Source organism: Protopterus annectens, chromosome 7.part0 (genome assembly GCF_019279795.1).
Source record: "Protopterus annectens isolate FY-2018-M chromosome 7.part0, PAN1.0, whole genome shotgun sequence".
In the NCBI taxonomy this organism is placed as follows: domain Eukaryota; kingdom Metazoa; phylum Chordata; order Ceratodontiformes; family Protopteridae; genus Protopterus; species Protopterus annectens.
The window spans coordinates 1995954989-1995977617 of NC_056739.1; the positions used below are offsets into that span (position 1 = coordinate 1995954989).

The following is a 22629-nucleotide window of genomic DNA, read 5'->3' on the forward strand; positions in this document are numbered from 1 at the left end:
TCCGGCAACGAAATCTGAGGTAACAGGGAGAGGGGAATTCTGGGTAAGAGTTTTGGCTCGAGAATTTGTAGCTGAAGCGAGCTTGGAAGATTGCCGGATCGGTTCCGAGGTCGGAACTTATACACATACGTAAGGAATGAACGAGGATTAGCAATATCAGATTAATATTTTTCTGCTACATACATACCACATGCCTCCCTCATCCTCGCCAGTCTAGTGGCATGGGTCTTAACACTGCACTCCCTCTCCATGGCAGCTGTGGAAAAAAACCCAGAACAAAATACCATTATGAATAATAGTCTTGCCTATATTCAGCTTTTAAGTCTTACAAGTACTCTCTGTAGTTGATACTTAAACAGGGGCAGGATGTCCTCCATCCTAAACCCCTTGATCCAAGCATCAAGGGTACCCCCCTCTTCCTTTGATGTAGGTCACTAAAGTAGTGCCTACATTGGTCACCAGTGCAAGGGATACCAGTAGCACTGATTACAACCCAAACCAAACAATACCAAGCCTCTAACTTAAATGGGGACACAGAATAGTCCCCCTGCAGCAACCTGGAACTGTGGTGTTTCACTAGGAGTCCCACAAAACTCTTGGATTTCTGGACACCCAATCTCTGAGCCCCAAGTCTCGGACCATCTCCACAAATGCTTGCTATGACTACCACAGATCAAGAGCAATTGGGATTGATAGTTTCCTGCCAGTTCCAGTTATCACTTTTACCAGGAGCATGTACACTGTTTGAAAATGCTGGGCACCACTTACAATCATGCAAACACAGTGCTCGAGGTTGTGCGATGGTAAGAAATGTGCAACAGTGGCAAACAATGCAATTTCAGGGCTATTTGATGTACAGGCACTTGTGTAAGTGTGTTAGTTAAATGTGAAGACTATGCCAGCCCACGGAGAAGAAATATACTTACAGGACCATAGTACTCAGTCTACCCATAGTCATACGTTTGATAATAAACAGATAAATAAACAACTGACATGATATTAATGTCTCAGCGTTCATACATATAATATCAGCTACACTATGTCAAGTGTTAGAAGTAAGAATGACTATAATGGGAAGTGGAACAACAGTAAAAGTTTATGGAATATGCTGCATTTGAACCCAGGACCATGTGTATGGCAATCCTATATTTAACACCTGTTGCCACAACAAGGTTAGGAAAATACTTGTCTATGTCCCAACCTTGAGTGTTTATGTCACAACAGGAAATCAAAGGTTGCACACCCTGTACTAGAACCCAGGACCATCTGTACTCCAGTCCTACACTTAAACCTGCTGCCACAGGATTAGTCGCATGGTACTGCCTACGTATACTGTTCATGTTTAAGGTCTAGCTGTCAATTGTCATGCAGCGTTGCTTAGCAGGTTTGCGCGATATCCAATAGTATTAATTGAATGCATCTGGCCTGGGCCCTGTCTGCTCCTGGGATCCAGTTTGTGCAATGCTGCGCTTTGCACACACCACATAAACACAGGCAAACCTGCCATTCATTTTCCTCCGTTTCACTTATTTGTGCTGAGTGACAGCACACAAACATGGGAAAAGAAAAAAAGACAGAGAGAGAAAAGGATTCGAGCCCGGTACCATCTGGCTCCAAAAGGGAAAGTATCAATGCATTAAAACGTGCTGCCACAGAGTCAGTTAAGTAGCAAGTGTGTTTCACAGACTCAATAGTAATGGTCAGACTTTAGCAATGCGGCTCGCTTAGTGCATAACGAGGCAGTGCGCAAACACGTGCATCTTGCATATGTATACACTTTGCTAATTGTTGCGCAATGGAAAACTATATATTATTAAGTATTACTGCTGTTTATTGTCCATTTCTTCTGTATGACATATTACATGTGGAAAAATTAAAAAACAAAATGAACGCCCTATCTCATAGTATGTTGCATATTTACAATAAAGCCATGTGTTGCCCCCACCCCCCAGCACTGCAATCCTGGTGTATCAGAACATTTTCCACACATATATTACCTACACTACAGAAAGTAATACCAAATGCTGTGCCATATGCAATGCCCATCAATCTGGTAACATGCAGAACCACAACTACTGACCCATAAACCTAAAGTGCCTATCTTCAAGGCTAGGGGAAGGGATCAGCATGGACCTTGCATGGACTTTATCCACAGAGACACAGCAGACCTTCAACACACTTGAGTCGACCCATGTTGTGTTTGTCAAAGATAGATCTTGCCTACTGAACCTCATGGACTTCTTGACACTGACCGTGGAGACCTGGATGACAGATAACAGGACATACCAACTGTGTTCAGTTATCCAAGGCCTAAGGCAATATCTCCCATTCATATCTCATAGTTCAAATCTCCCATCTGGGAATTAAGCCATACAGTACTAGCTGGATAGGCAACTGGCTCACCAACAGAACACACACACACACACACACACACACACACACACACACACACACACACACACACACACACACAAGGTTAGGACTGCACCTCCACCACTAGCCCGCACACCAGTGGAATACCACAAGGATCTCTGCTGGGCCATCAACTGTGTGGAACCTAGTTCCCTGAAGGTCAGCCAATGGTAGGTGGCCTGTGGTTTACAACGTTTGCCGATGACTGTTAACTAGACACACTCATATAGATTCCCCCAATTTGTTTGTTTGTGTCTTTCGGCTTTTCCCGGTTAGGGGTCGCCACAGCAGAACTCCGGTCCGCTAATGATTGGCAGTAGATTTTTACGTACTGGCTTGCCGGGCCTAATGCACAACCTTCAACGAAGGAATGCCCATTCATGCATGTCGCCACACAGAAGACGCTCTGAGAATCGAACAGGGAACGTCTAACTGTGAGGCAACAACACTACTGCAGCACCATGGTAACATATTACAGAAGGGTTGACAGAGACAAATGATTGGTGCCAAATTCAAAGACTGAACCTTACAGCAAACAAAATGCCTCATTGTCACATTTAGCAAGGAAGTACACTTGCTAATTATGATATATGTAGCATCCCTTTCAACTCAGGTGAGACCTGTGAACATGTGTTCATAGCAATCTACACTTTCATCACTGTGTGTCCATACAGGTGAGATACACATTCTGCATTGCCCACATCATAGATGTGAACATCACATGCAAGACCAGGAAGGTCATAGCTCTGTTGCACTCCACCCTTATCAGACCATTATTTGAGTACAAGACTCCCTTCTGTCTAGTCCAATGCTTACCTTCTTTATGCCAAGGCTACCTTCTGTCTGTACCTCACCAGACAACTGCAGCAATTGGAGAAAAAATAGTGCTTTGTGACTAGGAGAATGCAGGTCCTCCAAACATTACATACATGGAAAGACTACAAGACCTGTCACTATACTCAAGTTTCCTGCAAGCTGCTGAGAGGTGACATATGCCTGACCAGAGCAATCTCAGACCCTGCCCTACAAGAATTACTGGACATCTGCAAATCAACTGAGACAGGGAATAACTTGGGCCAGGGTTCTCAACTTATCCTGTGTGACATAAACAGATCATGCAGGAAGACAGATATATACCTCAGTGACTCGCACTCCTCTGTTATAGGTTCCCACTGCATGTGAAGGAGTGCTCCTCAATGAGCCTGCTCAAACGCAACCTTCACCATTGGTTGGGTGATTGTAAAGTCACCTCTGGGCTGGCAACTATGTCTCTCACAGACGGGCCCAGTTGTTGCTGCGTATAAAACTGTTCTGCTAATAATGACCATCTAAATATGCTTATTAAGGGTACTTGTGTTTTTAGAAAACTAGGCTTTCATTGCCTCCTGTATACTGACAACCACGTACTTGTAAAAATTACAAATGCAATATGTGAGAGATGCAACTATATAATAAATCTAAAATAAATGCTCTCTCTCTCTTTCTGGTAACAACAAACCACATATCAAACAGGATGTCAACACACACACTTCACCTTCTCAACAGACCAAGAGCACAACACATAACCCTGCATACCCAGAGGTAGTCATTAGAAGCTTACCAAAAGAGCAGAGATGCTGGAAATGCAAACCTTCTGCACACATTACAGTCCAAATGGAACCCACTACACATAAAATAAATATGTCAGCCATTAAACCCTTAAGGCAAAACACCCGATAACCAATGTCTTGGTCATAGGCGAATCCGTAATGTTGTACAAGGAGAAAGTCATGGTCAGCTGCCTGTCAGAAGCCAGGATCCGCAAAGTGATGCATGCAGTCAAGTCTAAACAACAAGCACAGTTGCATCTCTGTCATACTCCAAATTAAAGTTAATGAGTTGAAACGTACCTCACTGGACTAATAAGGAAGAGAGATATGACGGAGCTCTCAGATTATCTGTCCCAGAGAGGTATAGCTGTAGCACTAAGCAGCATTCTACCTTCACCCAGAATGCTGCCTCAATATAAACAAAATAATTATTTCAACAATTGGCCTAGCTACTGATGTCAATCCAGGGAGATCCAGTATTTGTTAGCTTGGGATGATATGGTCGACAGACGATTCTGCTTTGCCAGGGATAGTCTTCATCTGTCACCTCTTGCCTTTCAGTTACAGGCCAAGGTACTTGCCTCCCCCACAGTGGCTTTTTTAGGCACTGTCATAACAACAAAATTCCTGATGTAAAAATATCCTCAAAAGACAAATTCAGGGTTATGCTGCTTAATGTTAGGAGTGTAAATCAGAAACTACACCGAATGGAGGCACTACGTATTTGGGAAGATGTCAATGTTTGTGCAATCACAGAGACATGGTTTAGGGCCACAGAGAGTACTCTGGCCATGAAAGGCTATAATGCCTTTCACACATTCAGGCCACAAAATGAATGTGAAAGAAACAAAAGAGGATGTGCACCCATCTTTATGAAAGATGGATAGACCTCAAGATTGGTTAAGCAGTACGACTCCCTAGAGTTCTCCAAGTCCAAATAATTGTAGGAAAGACCCTCCCCCACATCACTGTTAGCTATAGATCCACCAACATGAACCATGAAAACCACACAGTGCCTTCCTGGACCTACTTGAGTCACTCATAATACAGCCAAACACCCACAGCATGGGTGACTAACTATCCTTCCATCACCTGGGATACAAATACGAGCTCAAACACGCTTGCCCCAAGGTTCATGAACACTGTAAATACAAATGCTCTAGAAAAGTTGTTCTGCAACCCCACAAGGGGATGGAATGTCCTTGACCTAGACCTCACCAAAATGGGAGATTGTTGCACCCCGTCTATATTACCTGATCAAACGTTTAAGGTTAGCGAATACCTAAACGTCGATCTGGTAATATTGAAAAAATTAAAATAGGGAACGAACAATTTAACTTGGGAAATGAATTCCCTCAGCTGCAAAAAAAAAAAAAAAATTTTAATCCAAAATGAAGTGGTGGGGGTTCACCCCTCCCCCACACACACCCCGATGTGGGGGGCTATGCCCCCCACACCACTCCTAACTAAATATACCAACTCCAAGATCGCTCTATAGTGAGGAAAGGGGCAAAATCTGCATAATGGACAAGGGAATTCTTTCCTTGCGTTAAATCGGCTGCTCACGTTTTTTTGCTTTTGATATTACCAGATCGATGTTACAAGTGATGTTCCACAAAGGCCTTTGCCGGGCCTTCTACTGTTTGGAATCTATTTCTCAGAAATTCAGGTGAAACAGATGGCCTGTGGCTCACCATGTTCGCTGATAACTGCAAACTATGTGCAATCATTAACTCCTCAAATGAAGTCAACATACTACAAAATGGGCTTACATGCATAAATAATTGTTACCAAAGACACAGACTTAAACTTAACCCAAAAAGCATGCACTACTACCCCTTTCAGCAAAGAAGAGATACCTGCAAATTACAGTATTAATAATACCCCCTCCCCAAGTTCTGACACAATAGTGAGAGATTTGGGAATGCAGGCTGATAGCAAAGTCAACTTTGACTGTCGTGTCCACAACAGTAATGAAGACCTTTTACGTTGCACAGCTCATAAGTAAGGGTACAGCATCCAAGACCAAGGATGTTATCAATCCACTGTAGTCATCCCCCATCAGACCAATAACAGAGTACAATGCTCCCATTTTGAAAATACCTCACTAGACACCTGCAGCAGCTGGAGAGATTCAAAAGGTTTCTCACCAAAAAAATCCAGGGACTTCAACACATGACCTACATGGACAGACTGAAGGCCCTGTCACTAGACTGCTGACAGGCAACTTCTGCCTGGCCTACAGAGCGCTCTCGAACCCTTCCTTAATGGAAATGTTGCACCTCCACAAATCAAGTAGGTCAAGACTCACTCACAGTAGGGACCTTAACCTAACCTGTGACATCAACAGGATATGCTGGAGGCACAGATACCTCTCCCAGAGACTGCTACTGCTATGGAACAAACTCCCAATTCACATGAAACTGAGCTCAATAACTCTATTTAAGCCTAACTTGGACAATTGGATGGGAAAATGTAAAATTACCATGAGGGTTTCACCTATGTCATTCTTAGGGGCAACCAGTGCTGATCATGGATTAACAGATATGGACTACATATCCTGGTCTAGAAGTGAACAATGGTATAACTTCGCTAGGTCCTAGGGCCACTGGCCTAGTAATGCCTATGAACCTAGGGCCATTATAGTAGCAGCCTCATAAAAACTTATGAAGCTTTCAAGCTTGCAACATCTTGTCTCACATATGTCCTGCTGATGTCATGCACTATAAGTTCAGCTGCACTCTAGCAAAAGTCAGACTTGTGCCATGGTGTTTGCATTAAGTACTGTGTTCTGTAGTCTGAGTACTTAGGTAGGGGTTTTGTGTGTGTGTGTGTGTGTGTGTGTGTGTGTGTGTGTGTGTGTGTGTGTCTTGTTTTTGACAACCTTTTACTGCAGCATGGGAGGACACTTATTACTACATTCTCAACAGGCACTGCAATTGTCATCAGCTATATCAGATGACTGGATATGCAGTCATCCCACCAGGACATGGTCAGACACTGGCCTACAGGCCAGGCAGACATCATATCATCCTACAGAAGAAATATTACAGTGACATGGCTTTTAATATATCCACATACAGAATGGCATGGTTTGTAGACCCTGTGTTATCTTGCTGAGAAAACCTCATGGTTTCTCTAGCTGCTGCATGCACCTGTTGAGGTATATGCAAAACAAATCATTATACTGTATTACTGTTCGAATGAGGTTGACTACAGTGCTGTCATACAATCCCAAGATCAGAATATGATGGCGTGACTTATGATGTACAACATATGTTTGCCTGGAAAATCATTAAAAAGAGACGTCAGAAAGTAATGATACACATCGTAGTTTTTGACTTCACAACCCTTACAAGAGCATTCACTATACAGTTCTGAATTTTTGATGCTATCAACTGTCTAACTTTCCAGCTCCAATATAAGTCAAAGGTACAATGAGCAGTTCAACAACACAAATGCAGATTTACTAGCCAGTAAGTTAGCTACACACCCTGAGCATCAGTCACAGCTTTTGTAACCCTGAATCTAAAAGATAGAAAACAGGGATATGGCACAGTTATCATCACTTGCACATGGTGGTGGTGTGTGTGTGTGGGTTGGGGGTGGGGGGTGGGGGGGCTTGGCTGACACAAAAGGTTGGTGAGTGCGTGTGAGTGAGTAAGGAGGCGAAGAAGGCAGGCATTGGGATAAAACAACAAATGGCCAGTGAGACACAAATGAGTAACTGTTGTGTTTGTTTGTAGGGGTCCTCCAGGTGAAATTGGTGTGTTAGTGTCTGCATGAACACAGCCAAATTCTGTGTCAGCCCTACATCTTGGTCTGTCAGACAGGTGTGAGCTGTGCATGGCAGAGGTGGCAGTTCATCACTGTCGTCCCCGACCACAAGAACTGGCTCTAAGAGTTGCACTTGCACCTCCAAACCCAAGGTCAGATCCAGTGCTGCTACCTGAATGTCACCAATGTCTGCTGGGCGAGCTCTCTTCACTGGGATGCCCAGGACCACGACCCCATGGTCTGTCACGTCTGGGTGTGGACAGCACACTCAATGACACAGCAGTGCAAGTTCTACCACTACAGAAGCATGATTAGACACAGCCACGTTGGCTGGCAGCAGATGATGTGGCCGACCTACAGCCAACGAGGATGCCATTCCCCTCCCAGCAGACAGTCCATCACAGACACTGCTCATCCCATGATAGACACCCTTCAGTCCATCACAGACACTCCCCATTCCAACGTGTCATTCATCCAATCCAGTGAATCATCAAGATGATGGAGGCAGTCAAGCATGTCAGACTGTGCCACATCCACAAACCTAAGCATCTGTCTGGAGCACCTAGGGGAATGTGCCTGTGCCTCTCTGATGGCCCTAAACTTACACTGAGTGCAGTGTAAGTGACACCTGCACCAGGAAGAGGAGGGACAGCAGACCCTGCTGACCACCCCATCAATCCTCCTGTGTGGCACCTCACCACACTTTGACTGCAGCCGGACTCAAGAGACACTGAAGCCACAGTAGCCACACATCTCTGATCAATGTCGTTGTCCTCCACCTGTCCAACATCTGTGGGTTCACTGGACTGGGAAAGTGCAGGCCTACTGGCTGTGCCTGATGGAAATGCAGGGGATGGCTGTATGTCAACTGCAGTATCATATTCAACCTCTGTACCCCCTCCTGCTTGTGCCAAACTTTGGCCACCATCATCAGAGTCTGCTGATACAGTGACATCAGGTGCCACAGGGCCCACACTCCCACTGTTATGAATGCCTGTGATAAAAAGCAAGAAACACAGGAATAAATTTATACCTGCACTATTATACTGCAATGTATGCTAACAAATTAAAAGTGCTGCCAGTTATTACAGACAGTACAACAATACAAACAACAGGACTGAGATCAATACTACATACTACAATATTTTTTTAAATTGCTCAGCAGTACTGACTTAAAAATGTTTGCCTTACCATCTGCAGATGAGATACTCCTCCATAGTACAGATAGTCCTGGAAGAAGTTAAGCAAGAGGTAAGGGCAACATCACAGGGGCTAATACATTTACCTCTTTATATGTGCATTAATTTTAATGTTAACAAAAACGTAGCTGACCACTCCAACCTAAACTTATAATTGTAGCAATCTTCAATCCCCTACACAAAAAAGACACGTATCACAGAATTAAGTTATTCATTTCAATTGTTATACTACACAATAGTATTCAATTGTTCAGATAAAGCCTACCGGGAAGTTCCTCCTGGGATGTGCTTGCTGTCTCAGAAGATGTTGCGCCCACATCCAGTACATGCTGTCCTGCACTCTCCTGGGAGCTTTCTGAATCTCTTATATTGACAATGAACTGTTAGTTGAGGGTTAGTGAGGCTTCCCTAGCAAGCCCTCCCCAGATAGCCATTTGGTCATGGCCCACTGCAGCTGATCACCGGCTTGCAGTAGTGATCATGTCAGTGGCCCTGTGGTGCACCTGTTTGTATGTTCTGCCATGGCTGCCCACGGCATTCACATTCTGCATAATTTGCTGCCATATTTGCATCTGGTGTGCCATATCTCCCCATCCCCTTTCCAGGAGAAAATCCCCAAGTTGACAAAACCCATCCACCATTACTTGACTTTCCCCATCTGCGAGGGGGGGGGGGCTACGTGGATTGACACACCCGAGTGGCATACTTGCAGGTGTCCTAAAAGACAACAGAAGTATAATACACCCAAGTATTACATAACTACAAAATAACCGTTTCCAATAACACAGAAAAGGTGGCAAGTAAGTATTACCCACTTGAGAAACATAAAACAGTCTACAGATGTGAAATGCTAACAGGCAGGAGGCAAAACAAGGAGAATAGCAAGAGCAACATATACTTATTTGTGCCATAACAGTAACTCAGCTTTGCCCCCCTCAAAAGAACAGTCCATGCCATAACAGTAACTCACCTTTACCCCCCCAAAGAACAGTCCATTCTTGTTTTTAACAGTAAATAATGTTTGCTTCCCACACAAATGACCCATGTTGCTAACAAAACATCTTTGAAATGCTAAAAGTGCTATCAAAGAACCTGTCCCTGAAAAAATTGCACATATTTATCACACAGCATTCCATTTTCATGTATAGTCAATCATGTGTACCTCTGAAATGGCTTGACAGACATGCTCATGCCATCAAGTACACTTCTAACTAATGCATACAGATAAAAGTGTAAAAGCATTTGGTTCATGTTATTCTTAAATCCATTCCAGCATATGCAATATGTAGGTGACAAAATGGGAACATACGTACTTAAGTTCAGTACTCCTCTGTACAGAAACAGCCTGAAGAAAAACATTTCTTTGCAGTCTTCCAAACATATACAAGTCTCCTCAACATCAGTTTAGCTAGCTACACATTTGTCATTTTATAATGGTGTAGATTATTAATGGATTGCATCTGTCTTTGTTTCATAGATGCTAATTACAACATAAACAGCTGAACTGCATGCTAATCAACCAATCCAACATGGTGGAGCTATTCAACAAGCTATAAAGCATCCATGTAGACTCCATGCTGTTTTTTTTGGAGGATTTCAAAACTTTTGGAGTACAGACACGGAAGTCTACATAGATAGAATGTTAGGGGCTGCTGCTGCTTTAATCTATTTGTATGTGCTACAGGCTGAAGTCAGTGCTGCTACTGCCAATAGGCCTAGGCAGAGAAGAAGAGTTTTAGGGTCCCATTTAACTTTTCACATCCTACATGACATTGAAATTGTACAGTGCTACAGGGTGGACAGGGACACACTACAGGAACTCTGTGACCTCTGCCGCCCAACCAACCAAAGGGAACCCATCTCAGTGGAAACTAAGGTATGTGTAGCCCTCAGAATCTCAGCTACAGGTACCTTTCAGAGAACAACAGGGGACATGCTGGTGGTGCCACAGGCATAGGGTCTATGTTACACCGTCGAACTCACAGGAGTTCGAACCGTAAAGTTCGAAAACCAGTGATAACGAAGACACAGAACAGCGATTTTCATTGCTGTTCTGTGACAAAAAAAAAAAAAAAAGAATAAATAAAAATAAAAAAATGACACTGTAAACTTAAACTAAAGTGGAGGGCTTTGCCCCCCACAACCCCCAACATGGGGGACTGTGCCCCCCACCCCCCCTACTTAAATATACCAACTACGAGATTGCACCACAGTGGAGAAAATAGCAAAGCCCCGACAACGGCTCACCAATTTTTTTTCCCTTGGGGGGGGGGGGGGGGGATCGGTGTGCTGTGGCTTTGCTATTTTCATATTTCAAACGTTTGGGTTCAATATTACAACGTTCGAACTCCTGTGAGTTCGACATTGTAATATAGACCCCACAGGTATCAGCATCCAGGATCCTCCACCAATTCCTGGATGCTATGCTCCAACATGCCAGTGAGCACATATATTTTCCCCATAGCTCTGAGGAGAGGGTCAGAAATATGCAACAGTTCTACCTGGTAGCGCTCTACCCTGAACTACTGATTGCCACACATTGCACTATAGATTCCTATACTCTGGAACAAGCTACCCATCTATGTCAAGCAAAGTTCTTCATTAGCACTCTTCAAGAAAAATCTTGATGAGTGGATGGGAAATAGGAAATACACCCCGGGGATCACTTCTGTCTCGCTACTGGACAGTGGCACAAAAAAATAACTTTCTTGGGTGGTGTAAGCTATGGTACCTTGCTGGCTAGGTTTACGTAGGCCCTTGGGCCGACAGCCTTGTACCTACCTATGAACCTATGTAGAAATAAAGGCACCACCTGGCGAACAGGGTAGGCTCTATATTAAGAGAAAGGGCTACCACTCTATCAACTGCCAAGTCATGTGTAATGCCAAAGGAATAATCTTGAACGTGTGTGCTGGCAACCCTGGAAGATATCACAACTCTCGTATCTGGCACACCTCCCAATTGTACCAGATGTTTGCTGGGGCGGGGGGTATCCCACAGGGACATTTACTGGGTGATGCACGCTATGCATTGGAACTGTGGCTGATGACACCTATCAGAAATGCACACACACCCACAGAAGAATGCCATAATGAGGCACACGCTCAAACCAGAAATGTCACAGATCATGTGTTTGAGCTGCTGAAGTCAAGGTTCCGATACCTAGATACATCTGGGGGATCTCTGCAGTACAGTACATGGACATGTACTGAAATCTTCAAAGTATGTGCCATGTTGCACAACATAATCCTGGAGAAACAGCTGCAGCAGGATTATCAAGGGGAAGAGGCACACACCCCACCACCAATGGCAAGGTCACAGCAGTTACAGGCGGATGAGAAGTCAGAGGGGGAACCATCAGCTACTGTGGGTGTAGGCAGACATATGCATGCTCAGTCTGCCCCTGCATTTTTATATGAAGATTTTTTTTAAAAAATACCTCTATTGAATTATCACTTGTGACATAGGCAAATTTACATTTATACAAAAGTAATCAAACTGCATTAACAAATTAACATTAACAAACATTATACTTCACATACATTGCTATAAATCAAGAGACAACACATAGCACCACACACTCACCACCTTGGGGCCTAAAACCTTCCTCCTACTCCTATACATATTAACACTGTTGCCAAGCAGCTCACACAACCTTTATCTCCCCATGTATTGGCTGTGTACTGCTTGTATTAGACAGAATCAGCCCTGATCTAACACTGTGGCAGCTGCTGCATTTAAAAGGTAAGCCCTGAACCTGGAGTGCACTGCTTAATATTATGGCATATCTTTGTATGTCATCACTTGGTATAGTAAGCAAGTAAAAGGTGGGAGATACGTACAGAAATTACCTTAACATGTGACACCAGAGACTTATTGACTTACATGTGTCCACTAGAAAGTAGTTGGCCTCAAGCATCAAATATTCACACAGTCATACCTCTCAAATGTACAAAACAGAAATAGCAAGTAAAAGGCAACTGCACCACTAAGCGAGAGTAAAACCCAAACTTTATTAAGTCCACTTAAAATAAAACAATTGGTTAAGCACTTTCGTCTGAATATTATCAGACTTCTTCAGAACAAAGCATTCAATGTGAGCCATGCTTTTAAAAAACACTGGTGAACAATGTAACCAACACTACAACAACCTCTGGAGGAGAAAGGGTACCCTTGATGCCTGGATTGAGGAATTTAGGATGGAGGACATCCCACACATGTGTAAGTATCAACAACAGAGAGTACTTATAAGGCTTAAAAGCCAAATATAGGCAGGACTGGTATTCATAATGGCATTCTGTTCTTTTTTACAGCTGCCATGGAGAGGGAGTCCAATGTTATGACCCACAGCACTAGACTAATGAGGGCAGCATGTGGTATATGTATGCAGCAGAAGAGGAATGTTATTGTAGCATTAAAAGTTAAAGATAGCTTTTTTGGTATTTTATACAGTTGTAGCAAATTGAGCATGCATATCTCAACTGTAAAAGCAAGTATGCATGCATTAGTCTGTAGAACAAAGATGGCTCGTTTTGTATTTTACACAGCTGCATCAAACTGAACATGAATATTCCAACTGTAAAAGCGAGTATGCATGCATTAGTCTGAAATACAAACCAAGTGTACAACATTAGAGTTTAGTCAGAGGTGATGGGTTCAAATAACACACTTCCCAACTATACAATAACTGTTAATTCTTCAGTTATGTGCAAGTTAAAGGTTTAAATTAAAAGCCCTATACCAGTGGCACACATGCCCTGCTATAAACTGTAATCCGGATGACTGGAGTATATACATGTAAAGAAGTACTTGCAGCAATCTGTAGTATAGTGTGCAGCTGCCAGGAACTGCTAGTGTTAAAAGTAATAGGTTATCTGTTAGGGCTGGTAGTCTTAAGAGTAAAGGTTAAAGATAGCAGAGTCAAATAATTGTATTCAGTATGCAGACGACTCAATCCTAATCTGTTCTGCCACCTCCTCCACAGATTTACAATCCTTGTCCCAAATCACTTTCAACAAAGAAGAGAACTGGCTCACTGGTTGGCAACTACTATTAAACCCAAATAAAACCAAACTATTACTCTTCTCTCCCACTCGCAAGGTCCCCTCACCACCTCTCACCATAATATCTAACAATGGTACAATAATTTCCCCAGAACCTAGTACTAAACTTCTGGGAGTGATCATCGACAACAACCTCAAGTTTGATGCTCACAATGACTAAAATATTAAAACAGCTAATAAAAAATTAGGCTCTTTATGCAGGATTAAATCATTCCTAACAACATCTGCTAGAACTGCTACTGCCCGTACACATCTGCTATCATCCCTTCTTTACGCCTCACCCATCTTCGTAAACCTAAGCAAATCAAACCTCAATAAATTAACTAGGTACTACAATAACACTGCCAGATTTGCCACAGGGTCAGCTTATAGAACCCATCACTGCCTTAACCTTCAACTGTTAGACTGGCTTGAACTACCCCTATCAACTGCAATATAACCAACTAATAGTTGTTCACAAAATCCTCTACCAACTAGCCAGTACATCCATACTGAAAAATATTATTACCCCCTACAGTAACCTAAAATCCCTTCGCTCTTCCAAAAAATTGCCAGTGCAGACTGTTAAAACCAACAATTCAGCTGGTGAATCACTAGTCTCCAACTCTGCCGGTAAAAACTGTAACCTACTTCCTGCTTAACTCACCACTGACCCCTTCTTATCCCAATTCAAAAAATCCCTTAGGAAATACCTAAAAATGCAGTGGCTTTGTCCCTGTACAAACCCTGACTAACCACCACTCAAACATAATTCATAAATGAGAACCTCATTACATGAATAAAACTCTGACTCTCTTTTTAAAATTCTGTGCATCACCCACCTACTGGAAAGATTTAAAGTTAACACTACACCATTTATGATAACCACCTTTAATATAGGTTTTCCTTTTAAAGATGAAATCTTTAACTATTTCTTTCTCAGCTACTTGCTTCCAACCTTTGCTGTGTGTATGTGAGAAAAACATGTACCTGTGTGTACATATCATTAAACAAATCTCAGTTTTGTGATAACTCACTGTTATAATTTCACTGTATTTACACTTGTTTGTGTACATTTGGAGCTTTTCTCCCCGGGCCTCCACTAAAAATGGACCTGTATCCAGTCTGACTTTCCCGGTTAACAAATGTAAAATAAATAAAATAAAATAAAAATTGTATTAATGCATTATATGTTAGATATGAAGGTACTAATCTTATATCTTTTTTTATCTTACCCCAACCCTTATCTTTTTTTCTTTTCTTTTATTTTATGTGTTGTCAAAATGTGCCCATGTTATCGACGTGCACCTAAGGAAAGATTAGGTCTTAGCGAAACCCTATCTTTGTGAAATATCAAGTAAGAGGGCCAGATTGATAAAGCTTGGAGTTCAGAGATCCGCCTAGCCGAAGTGATGGCTATCAAAAAGAGTGTCTTCCAAGACAAATATTTTTGGTCACAGGTTGCCGCGGGCTCAAAAGGAGGTGAGGTAAGCTGCTGTAGCACAAAATTAAGGTCCCATGGCATAACAGGATCAAAGATCGGAGGTCGAAGTAGCATAGTCCCTTTGCAGAAGGCCCTACACAAAGTCTATGCGCCATTAGATTGGGTTCATTAACAACATGAAAAGTAGAAATGGCTGCAACTGTACTTTAATAGTTGCCGCAGCAGATCCCTGACTAAACAATTGAGATAGAAACTCTAAAATCGATGAGATGGGAGCTGTATAGGGATCAATGTCTTTCATGAGCCCAAATGGAAAATCTCTTCCACTTACTGGAATAAATCTTCCTAGTAGAAGGCTTGTGGGAGGAAGACAGAATATGAACCACCGCCGGTGAAAAATCATGAAGTCTGACTAGGGACTGAATTGGAGCAGCAATGCTGTACACCTGAGGGTTTGGATGGAGGGGTGGAACTGCCCTGACATACGAGTCAACAGATCCGGCTCTGGGTCCAGAATCCACAGCTCATCCATTAGATAAGGGTGAAGAAAAGGAAACCAGATCTGACAAAGCCAGTGTGGAGCAATCAGTATAATTTTGCTTCCCAAAGACTGTGCTTTCTGAATAACCCTCGTTATCAGGGGAATTGGAGGGAAGCATAGGGTAGACCGGAGGGCCAATCGTGAACTAGAGCATCCCTGGGTGTTTCCCCTTCCAGGGGAATAAGGGCGAAGTAGCTGCTGCATTTGGCATTGAGGGAGCTGGCAAATAGATCGCAGCAAGGCTGACTCCATCTGCGGAAAATCCGTTCCGCCACCTGTTCGTTCAGGGACCACTCGTGAGGCATCAGAATAGCTCTGCTCAGCCTGTCGGCAATCACGTGACTTCCCCGGAATGTGCGTTGTCACTTGAAAGTGCTGGGAAGATATTGCCCATTGCCACACTCGAAGAGCCTCTCTGCAAAGGGGATACGACCTGGTTCCTCTCTGTTTGTTCAGATACCAGACCACAGACATGTTGTCCGAGTGGATTGTAATTGTCCCAAGAGGAAGAAAGCTGTGAAATGCTTGCAACGCTAATAGCATCGCTCTCATCTCTAAGACACTGATATGCAAATGGATCTCGTGTTCCTGCCACGTGCCTTGGACAGTCCTACCGAGATAATGCCCCCCCCCCCCACCCGATCTGGGAGCCATCCGTGGTCACAGTGGCAATCGGAGGAGGAAGAACGAAAGGCATACCTGTGTTGAGACTGCTGGTCTGAAGTCACCAGCGCAGATCTTGCTTGCACCTGTCAGTTATTACAATAAGATGGGAGAGAGGAAAGTGCTGAAGAGACCATTGGGCAAAAAGTAGCCACTGAAGAATCCTCATGTGAAGTCTTGCAAGAGGGACTAGCATAATCGTGGCAGCCATGGTAGCTAACAACTGGAGGGCCACTTTTGCCTTGATCTTCTTCAGTGTTAGTAGAGCGTAGACTTGTTGCTGGAAAACCTGAATTCTCTTTTCTGGCAGGAAAACTTTCATGTGCACTGTGTCTAATTCAGTGCCGATAAAGGTGACACGCTGCGAGGGCAACAATAAAGACTTTTCCCAATTCAAGGTGATTCCCAGACTTTGGCACAGTGCAATAGTGGCGTCCCTGGTCTGTAGTAGTAGATGCCTGGTGGTGGCAGACAGGAGCCAGTCATCCACGTACCGAAACACTTGGAATCTCATACGTCTCAAGTGAGCTGTTACCACTGCCATGCATTTAGTGAACATCCTGGGGGCTGTGGTGAGACCAAAGGGCAGGGCGCGAAACTGAAAATGACTGGCTCCCAGCCGGAAGCGTAGGTGACTTCTGGATGCCCTGTCCATTTTTATATGGTAGTAACCATCCTTGAGGTCAATGGAGCACATCCACACATCTTTCCCTAATAACGGGAGAATTGACTGTAACGTGACCATGAGGAACTTGGACTTCTCTACATGAAGGTTCAAACGGCTGAGATCCAAAATGGGTCTCAGGTCCCCTGTTCTTTTCGGCACCAAAAAGAATCTGGAGGAAGTCCCTAATCCTATTTGGTCTGAGGGGACGGGCTGGATGGCTCCTTTTAACAGCAACTTTTGAACTTATAAGGTTGTGGAATCCCTTTGACTGGGTGGAACGTCTGGGATTCTTTTGTTTGGGGGAGATGAAAGAAAAGGAATGTGATAACCTCTAGAGATTATCTCTAATACCCACTCGTCTTGGGTGATGTCTCGCCAGGCTTCTGGGTATAGAGAAATGCGACCCCCGACTGGCTCCAGAGAAGCGCAGTCGGGCCTCCTCTCAGGAGTGCTGGTAGGGGGAGCCACGAAAGGAATTGCAGTCCCCCTGGTTACGCGGGCCTCCTCTGCCTCTAGGGTGGCATCTACCTGAATTTCCACTCTCTCCTCTGCCTCTGGAGGGGGAATCACCCTGTGCGTCATGAAAAAAACTCTGCGATTTTCTGAACCACATTTTCCCACCCTTCTGGCCTTTGGAATAAGGTCTGGAAGTCATGGAAAAACGGACTCTGATGGCAGACAAGGTTTTTCCTTCCTGCTCACACCTAGTGAGAGTATCCTTCACCTTGGTTCCAAATAAGGATGAACCATCAAAGGGCGCGTTGGTAAAGGTAGACTTGAAGGCCTCCGCGAAGTTGCACAGACACATCCAGGAGCGTCTCCTAAGAGAAACTCTGGAACCCGCAGCCTTGCTTGCTCCATCGGCTGTGTACGAGATCAGCCGCATGGAGGAGTTAGCAATAGAATTTTGGGTAGACATCTGTGCATTGACTTTCTGAACCACAGCATCAGAAACGTTACCCTGTAGAGAATCTCCCAACTCCTTTAGGAGATCTCTTTGGAGCCGTGTAAAATGCGATAAGTAGTTCAGCGACCGCAGTGTAAAGGCCGCTGAAGAGAACACACTCTTCCCATACCTGTCCCATAGCCCTGAACTCCTTGTTAGGGGGATGGATGGTAGATGAAGTTTCTGCAAGTTCCTTCTTAGTGGCTGCTGCCACCACCATGGCATCTACTGGAATGCCTTTTGAAAGAAATTCTCTATCAGGGGGAGCAGACAAAAACTTGTTGGGTCTCCTAGGGACCGGTTCCTCAGTGTCCAGAGTTTCCCACACCATTCAACAAATGAGGTCCAGGAGTTTGTCGAATGGGGGAGAAACCCAAGAGGTGGAGGGTTGGGAACCAAAGGCCTTCAGGAACACAGACTCCTCCTCAGAAGGGGCTTTAGATGGCCAGTCGCCTCTCTGTCTCAGTATTTCCAAGATATCTGAAAAAGAGATACTGTCAGAAGACGACTTAAGGGACCCCTCTGACCCCTCGAGGTCGGTGTCAGATGTGAGGGACTCATCTTGGGAGTCAATGTGCTTCCTCTTGCACACTCTCTTTTTGGGTGGCTCCTCAGGTAAAAAACCCGGGGAGGCTTCAGAAAGCTGGGGACCACTCATGGAGGTAACCTGAGGCCTTGGATCTCCGCTGTCCCTAGATAGAGGGTGATCTGATACTGATATCGGTGCTGGAGGGGGAAGAGTGTCGGTACCATAGGATGCAGCTGACGACCTGGCCAGTACACTCCTCATGACCTCGAAAGCTGATCTCCCCGGCTCCGAAGGTCGACTAACCACAGAAGACAACCTAGGAGCAGAGGAAATGAGGTCCGAAGCTGATCTCGGGTCCACGCTCACCCAAGCCGAAGCGCCGGGAGGAAGGCTCAGAGCCGAAGAAGATCGACCCGATACCTCCCTCTCGGCTCCGACCGGTGAGCTGTGGACCCTGGACCCCGTGGACAGCACCGACGGGGTTGGAGCGGAGATCGGAGCCAAGACGCCAGAAGGGGCAACGAGAGCCGATCTCAAGGCATCAGACAGAACCGACAGCTCTAGCTCCAAAGAAAGGTCCAGAGGAGGAAAAGCCAAAGATGAAGGGGGGAAGGGCTTCGGAACCGACTGGGCCGGAGCCAAAAGCAATTTAGCCAGCACCGACGACTGAAGCAGCTTCTTCACCACTCTCTCGACATAGTCATCGGAAAGTGTCCTGGAGGATCTAGAGGACATGGTCAGGGATCTGGATCTCCCTGTATAGAGGGAGACCTACGAGTTGGGGAGACCGGTCGAACAACTGGAGACCGGCTCCGAACTGACACATCTGACCTCGGCTCCAATAAACCTGGAGCCGATGTAGACATCATTGAAGCACTGTCTTCTATCGGCTCTGAAACCCGTGGAGCCGAAGAAGCAATAGTAGCCTTAATAATTTTCTCTGGTGGCTCCGAGGAGACTGACGGAGCCGGAGAGCGCTTCTTAGATGACTTTTTATCCAACTTTTTATCTGATTTGGAAGGAGAAGACTTGGAACTGGCGGGGGCTGAAAGAGTGACAGGAAAAGCAGGATTCCTGTAAATGAATAGCCCCCAAGCAATACACACATACAGAATGCCCATCTGTCAAAGACATTTTGTTGTTACACTTAACACACTTTTGTGAAGCCCGAAGGCCTGTGCTCTTTAGACTTCTTGGACATGTTGAGACAAGAACACACACAGGGGAAAAACGGTAGGGGCACCTTCACCACAGAAACCAAGAAGTGTGGGAAACTAGAGCCTCTAACTCAAACGGCCTAGAGACCGCGAGGTAACCACAGGGAGGACTAGGTCCTCTAAGTTAAATGGGCCTAGCCCAGGAAAAACCAAAAGGGGAACAACCAACAGTCACACCACAAGAAGGGGGATTAACTGGTAAACAATCAGAAAGAACAACAGGAAAAATCAAGGGAGGACTAGGTCCTCTAACGGAAATGGGCCTAGCCCGTAAACACCAGGTAAAGCAGGATACCAGAAAAGTTCACTAAAACTGATAAAAGTAAAAATACACACACACTAGCTATTAAAATAGCTTTTGGAGCTATCAAATTGAACAAATAGTAGAAAATTTGTACTTAGCCATGGCCAAGAGCGAGACCACATCCGAGCTGTATGAGCGGAAAACAAGATCTGGGGAATAGGCGCACTGCACCATGGGATACCTTTTAGCCACGAGCCAAGTGAAGACTTCGAGCTAGAGTATGGCCGAGTCGGAGCCGAGGTTCAGCTCCGAACCCACGGGTAAGAATGTAGGCGAGATTGGACTATATAACATCATATGTTTTGCCAGCCACTGCATGTAGTAACAAAAACACATTCTGTACACCTTCAGATTTATTAACTAAACAACAAGGTTTCACTTTTTCAGTACATTATCCAGTCTGTCACAATACTCCCACATATTTTGCACAACCTGCAATTATGTGACTGTTTCATTGCCCAAGTATCTGCACGATGTTCACTACTTGGATCTTTTATAATATATTCAAAGTAGAACAATGCAATCTGCTTTTTTATGCAAATCAGTAAAAATGCCTTGCTCATACCAAGACCTGTGCTGATTTCAGATAAATCGTGTATATAAGCAAGTGTCTCTTGCTAGGGTAAAGTTACACATTTTGTTACATGAAAATTAATATACACAAATTACACTGTATAAATTGCTTATTTTCTTATAGTCTATAGATGTTAAAACAGTATACTCTATGCTTTTGGTAAATCATTTGTAAGCTAAGAGTACTCTGCACAATTTCCCATCTGCAAGTGTTTAGCAGTTACCCCTGCAAAAAAAAGTCCTGCCTTAAAATTAACTGACTGCTCAAAACATTATTTCATTCCTTTCATAAGGTTTTATTCCTTTTATGTTTTAATTCATCATTCATGCAACCAAATTCCATGCTGGTGCTCTAAGTTTCTTCTTACTCATTGTGCCTTTCTATTTGTTTTCTCAACCTTCCATTTTTCTGAAAAACATAATTGTATATATGAGCTGGCCTTAATATAAATATGTTGTGTTAAGCCTAAGCTACTATTATATTGCACAAACACATAAGGCATGCTAGCCAGGACTGAGACTGAACTACAACTTTACTGCAGTCTGTTAAATAAAAGGTGCACCAGAAAAAGGAGTATAGTCACATATGTACATGCCTTGCAACTGTGCAGTAATGCACACAAATGCTACAGCATCCACCAACCCTGGTCTTGCTCCAAACAGCAGATGACAGAAGATCTTTGGGTTTGTTCATGGCCATCCACATACCATGAACAAGATGTCAATGATTTGTTACAGAACAGATCTTTCCAACAGTGCAGAATCTGAAGGACCACAGCAACTCAGAAATTACATAGTGATGCTAGGTTTAGCCAAGGTTCCAGACACTTTCGTTTGTGATTTGTGGCTCCAGTATGAGTTTGCGAGATGGATCTTCCTACTAGTTCCTATTCAGAGTATACTCCACAAATGTAAAAGTTGGTCTGCAATGCAAGCTTCTTTCTCCTGTACCATCGAGTTTGATGCCAGTGTTTCAACCTGCAATCACTGATATTGTGTGATGGCCTGAGGTAGTGAAAGTATCTCCTATGATGGTCTTGCCTGGTCACAATAAGATAAAAAAAAAATTATTAGCCAGTTAATCCCACTGGATACACATTCCCTTTTCACGGCTGATCCAGGAGCAGCATCAGGTTAAGTGGCTTGCTGAGAGTTGTAAAGGAGCCAAATGGAGGCAGCAAAAATCAAACACAGGACTGATGCAGGGTCTAAATCTGGCAGTAATATGATATGGTATAAAATATTGCATAAAACAGGATGACTGAGGCACAGCTCCTAGGGTCATTTCTTCTTCATCATCAATGGACATTCCTGCATCTCATAGTCTCTGGTGCAAGGATACCCACCATGGGCAAAGGTACCACTACTACTATGGACGAATTAGCTTGCAAGTTAAAAAAACAACCATATAAAACAGTGCACAAGAAGAGGGTATCAAGTGTTCTACTTATTTCAGAAGCTCTGTCAAAGTAATAAACTGATGTCAGTTCAATATGTATTTTTGCACTGTAAAAATCTGAATTCCACACTTAAGTTTCCCTACCTGTCATGCACCCAATCCATTGCTTTGGAAGCATTTACTGTGATGACTGTGTATGAGTACAAAAGGTCACCTCCATCAGCAGGCTTCCAACAATCAAAGATCCCAGCCATAGTCAGTAACCTCCAACCTTTCCAATTATCGGAGTCGTCCTTATCTTCTGACTGAACAATAAAAGAAGGAAGA

General features: G+C 43.9%; 1 protein-coding gene across 3 annotated transcripts in view; it reads right to left on the reverse strand.

Annotated features, from left to right (window-relative positions):
- Window positions 1-22629, reverse strand: part of HMCES (5-hydroxymethylcytosine binding, ES cell specific) — a 749892-nt gene that overhangs the window by 172263 nt on the left and 555000 nt on the right. For all 3 annotated transcript variants that reach the window (XM_044078418.1, XM_044078419.1, XM_044078420.1), the window contains exon 5: window positions 22447-22607. In XM_044078418.1, the coding sequence (XP_043934353.1) occupies window positions 22447-22607 (161 nt within the window). The remainder of the gene's footprint in view (window positions 1-22446; window positions 22608-22629) is intronic.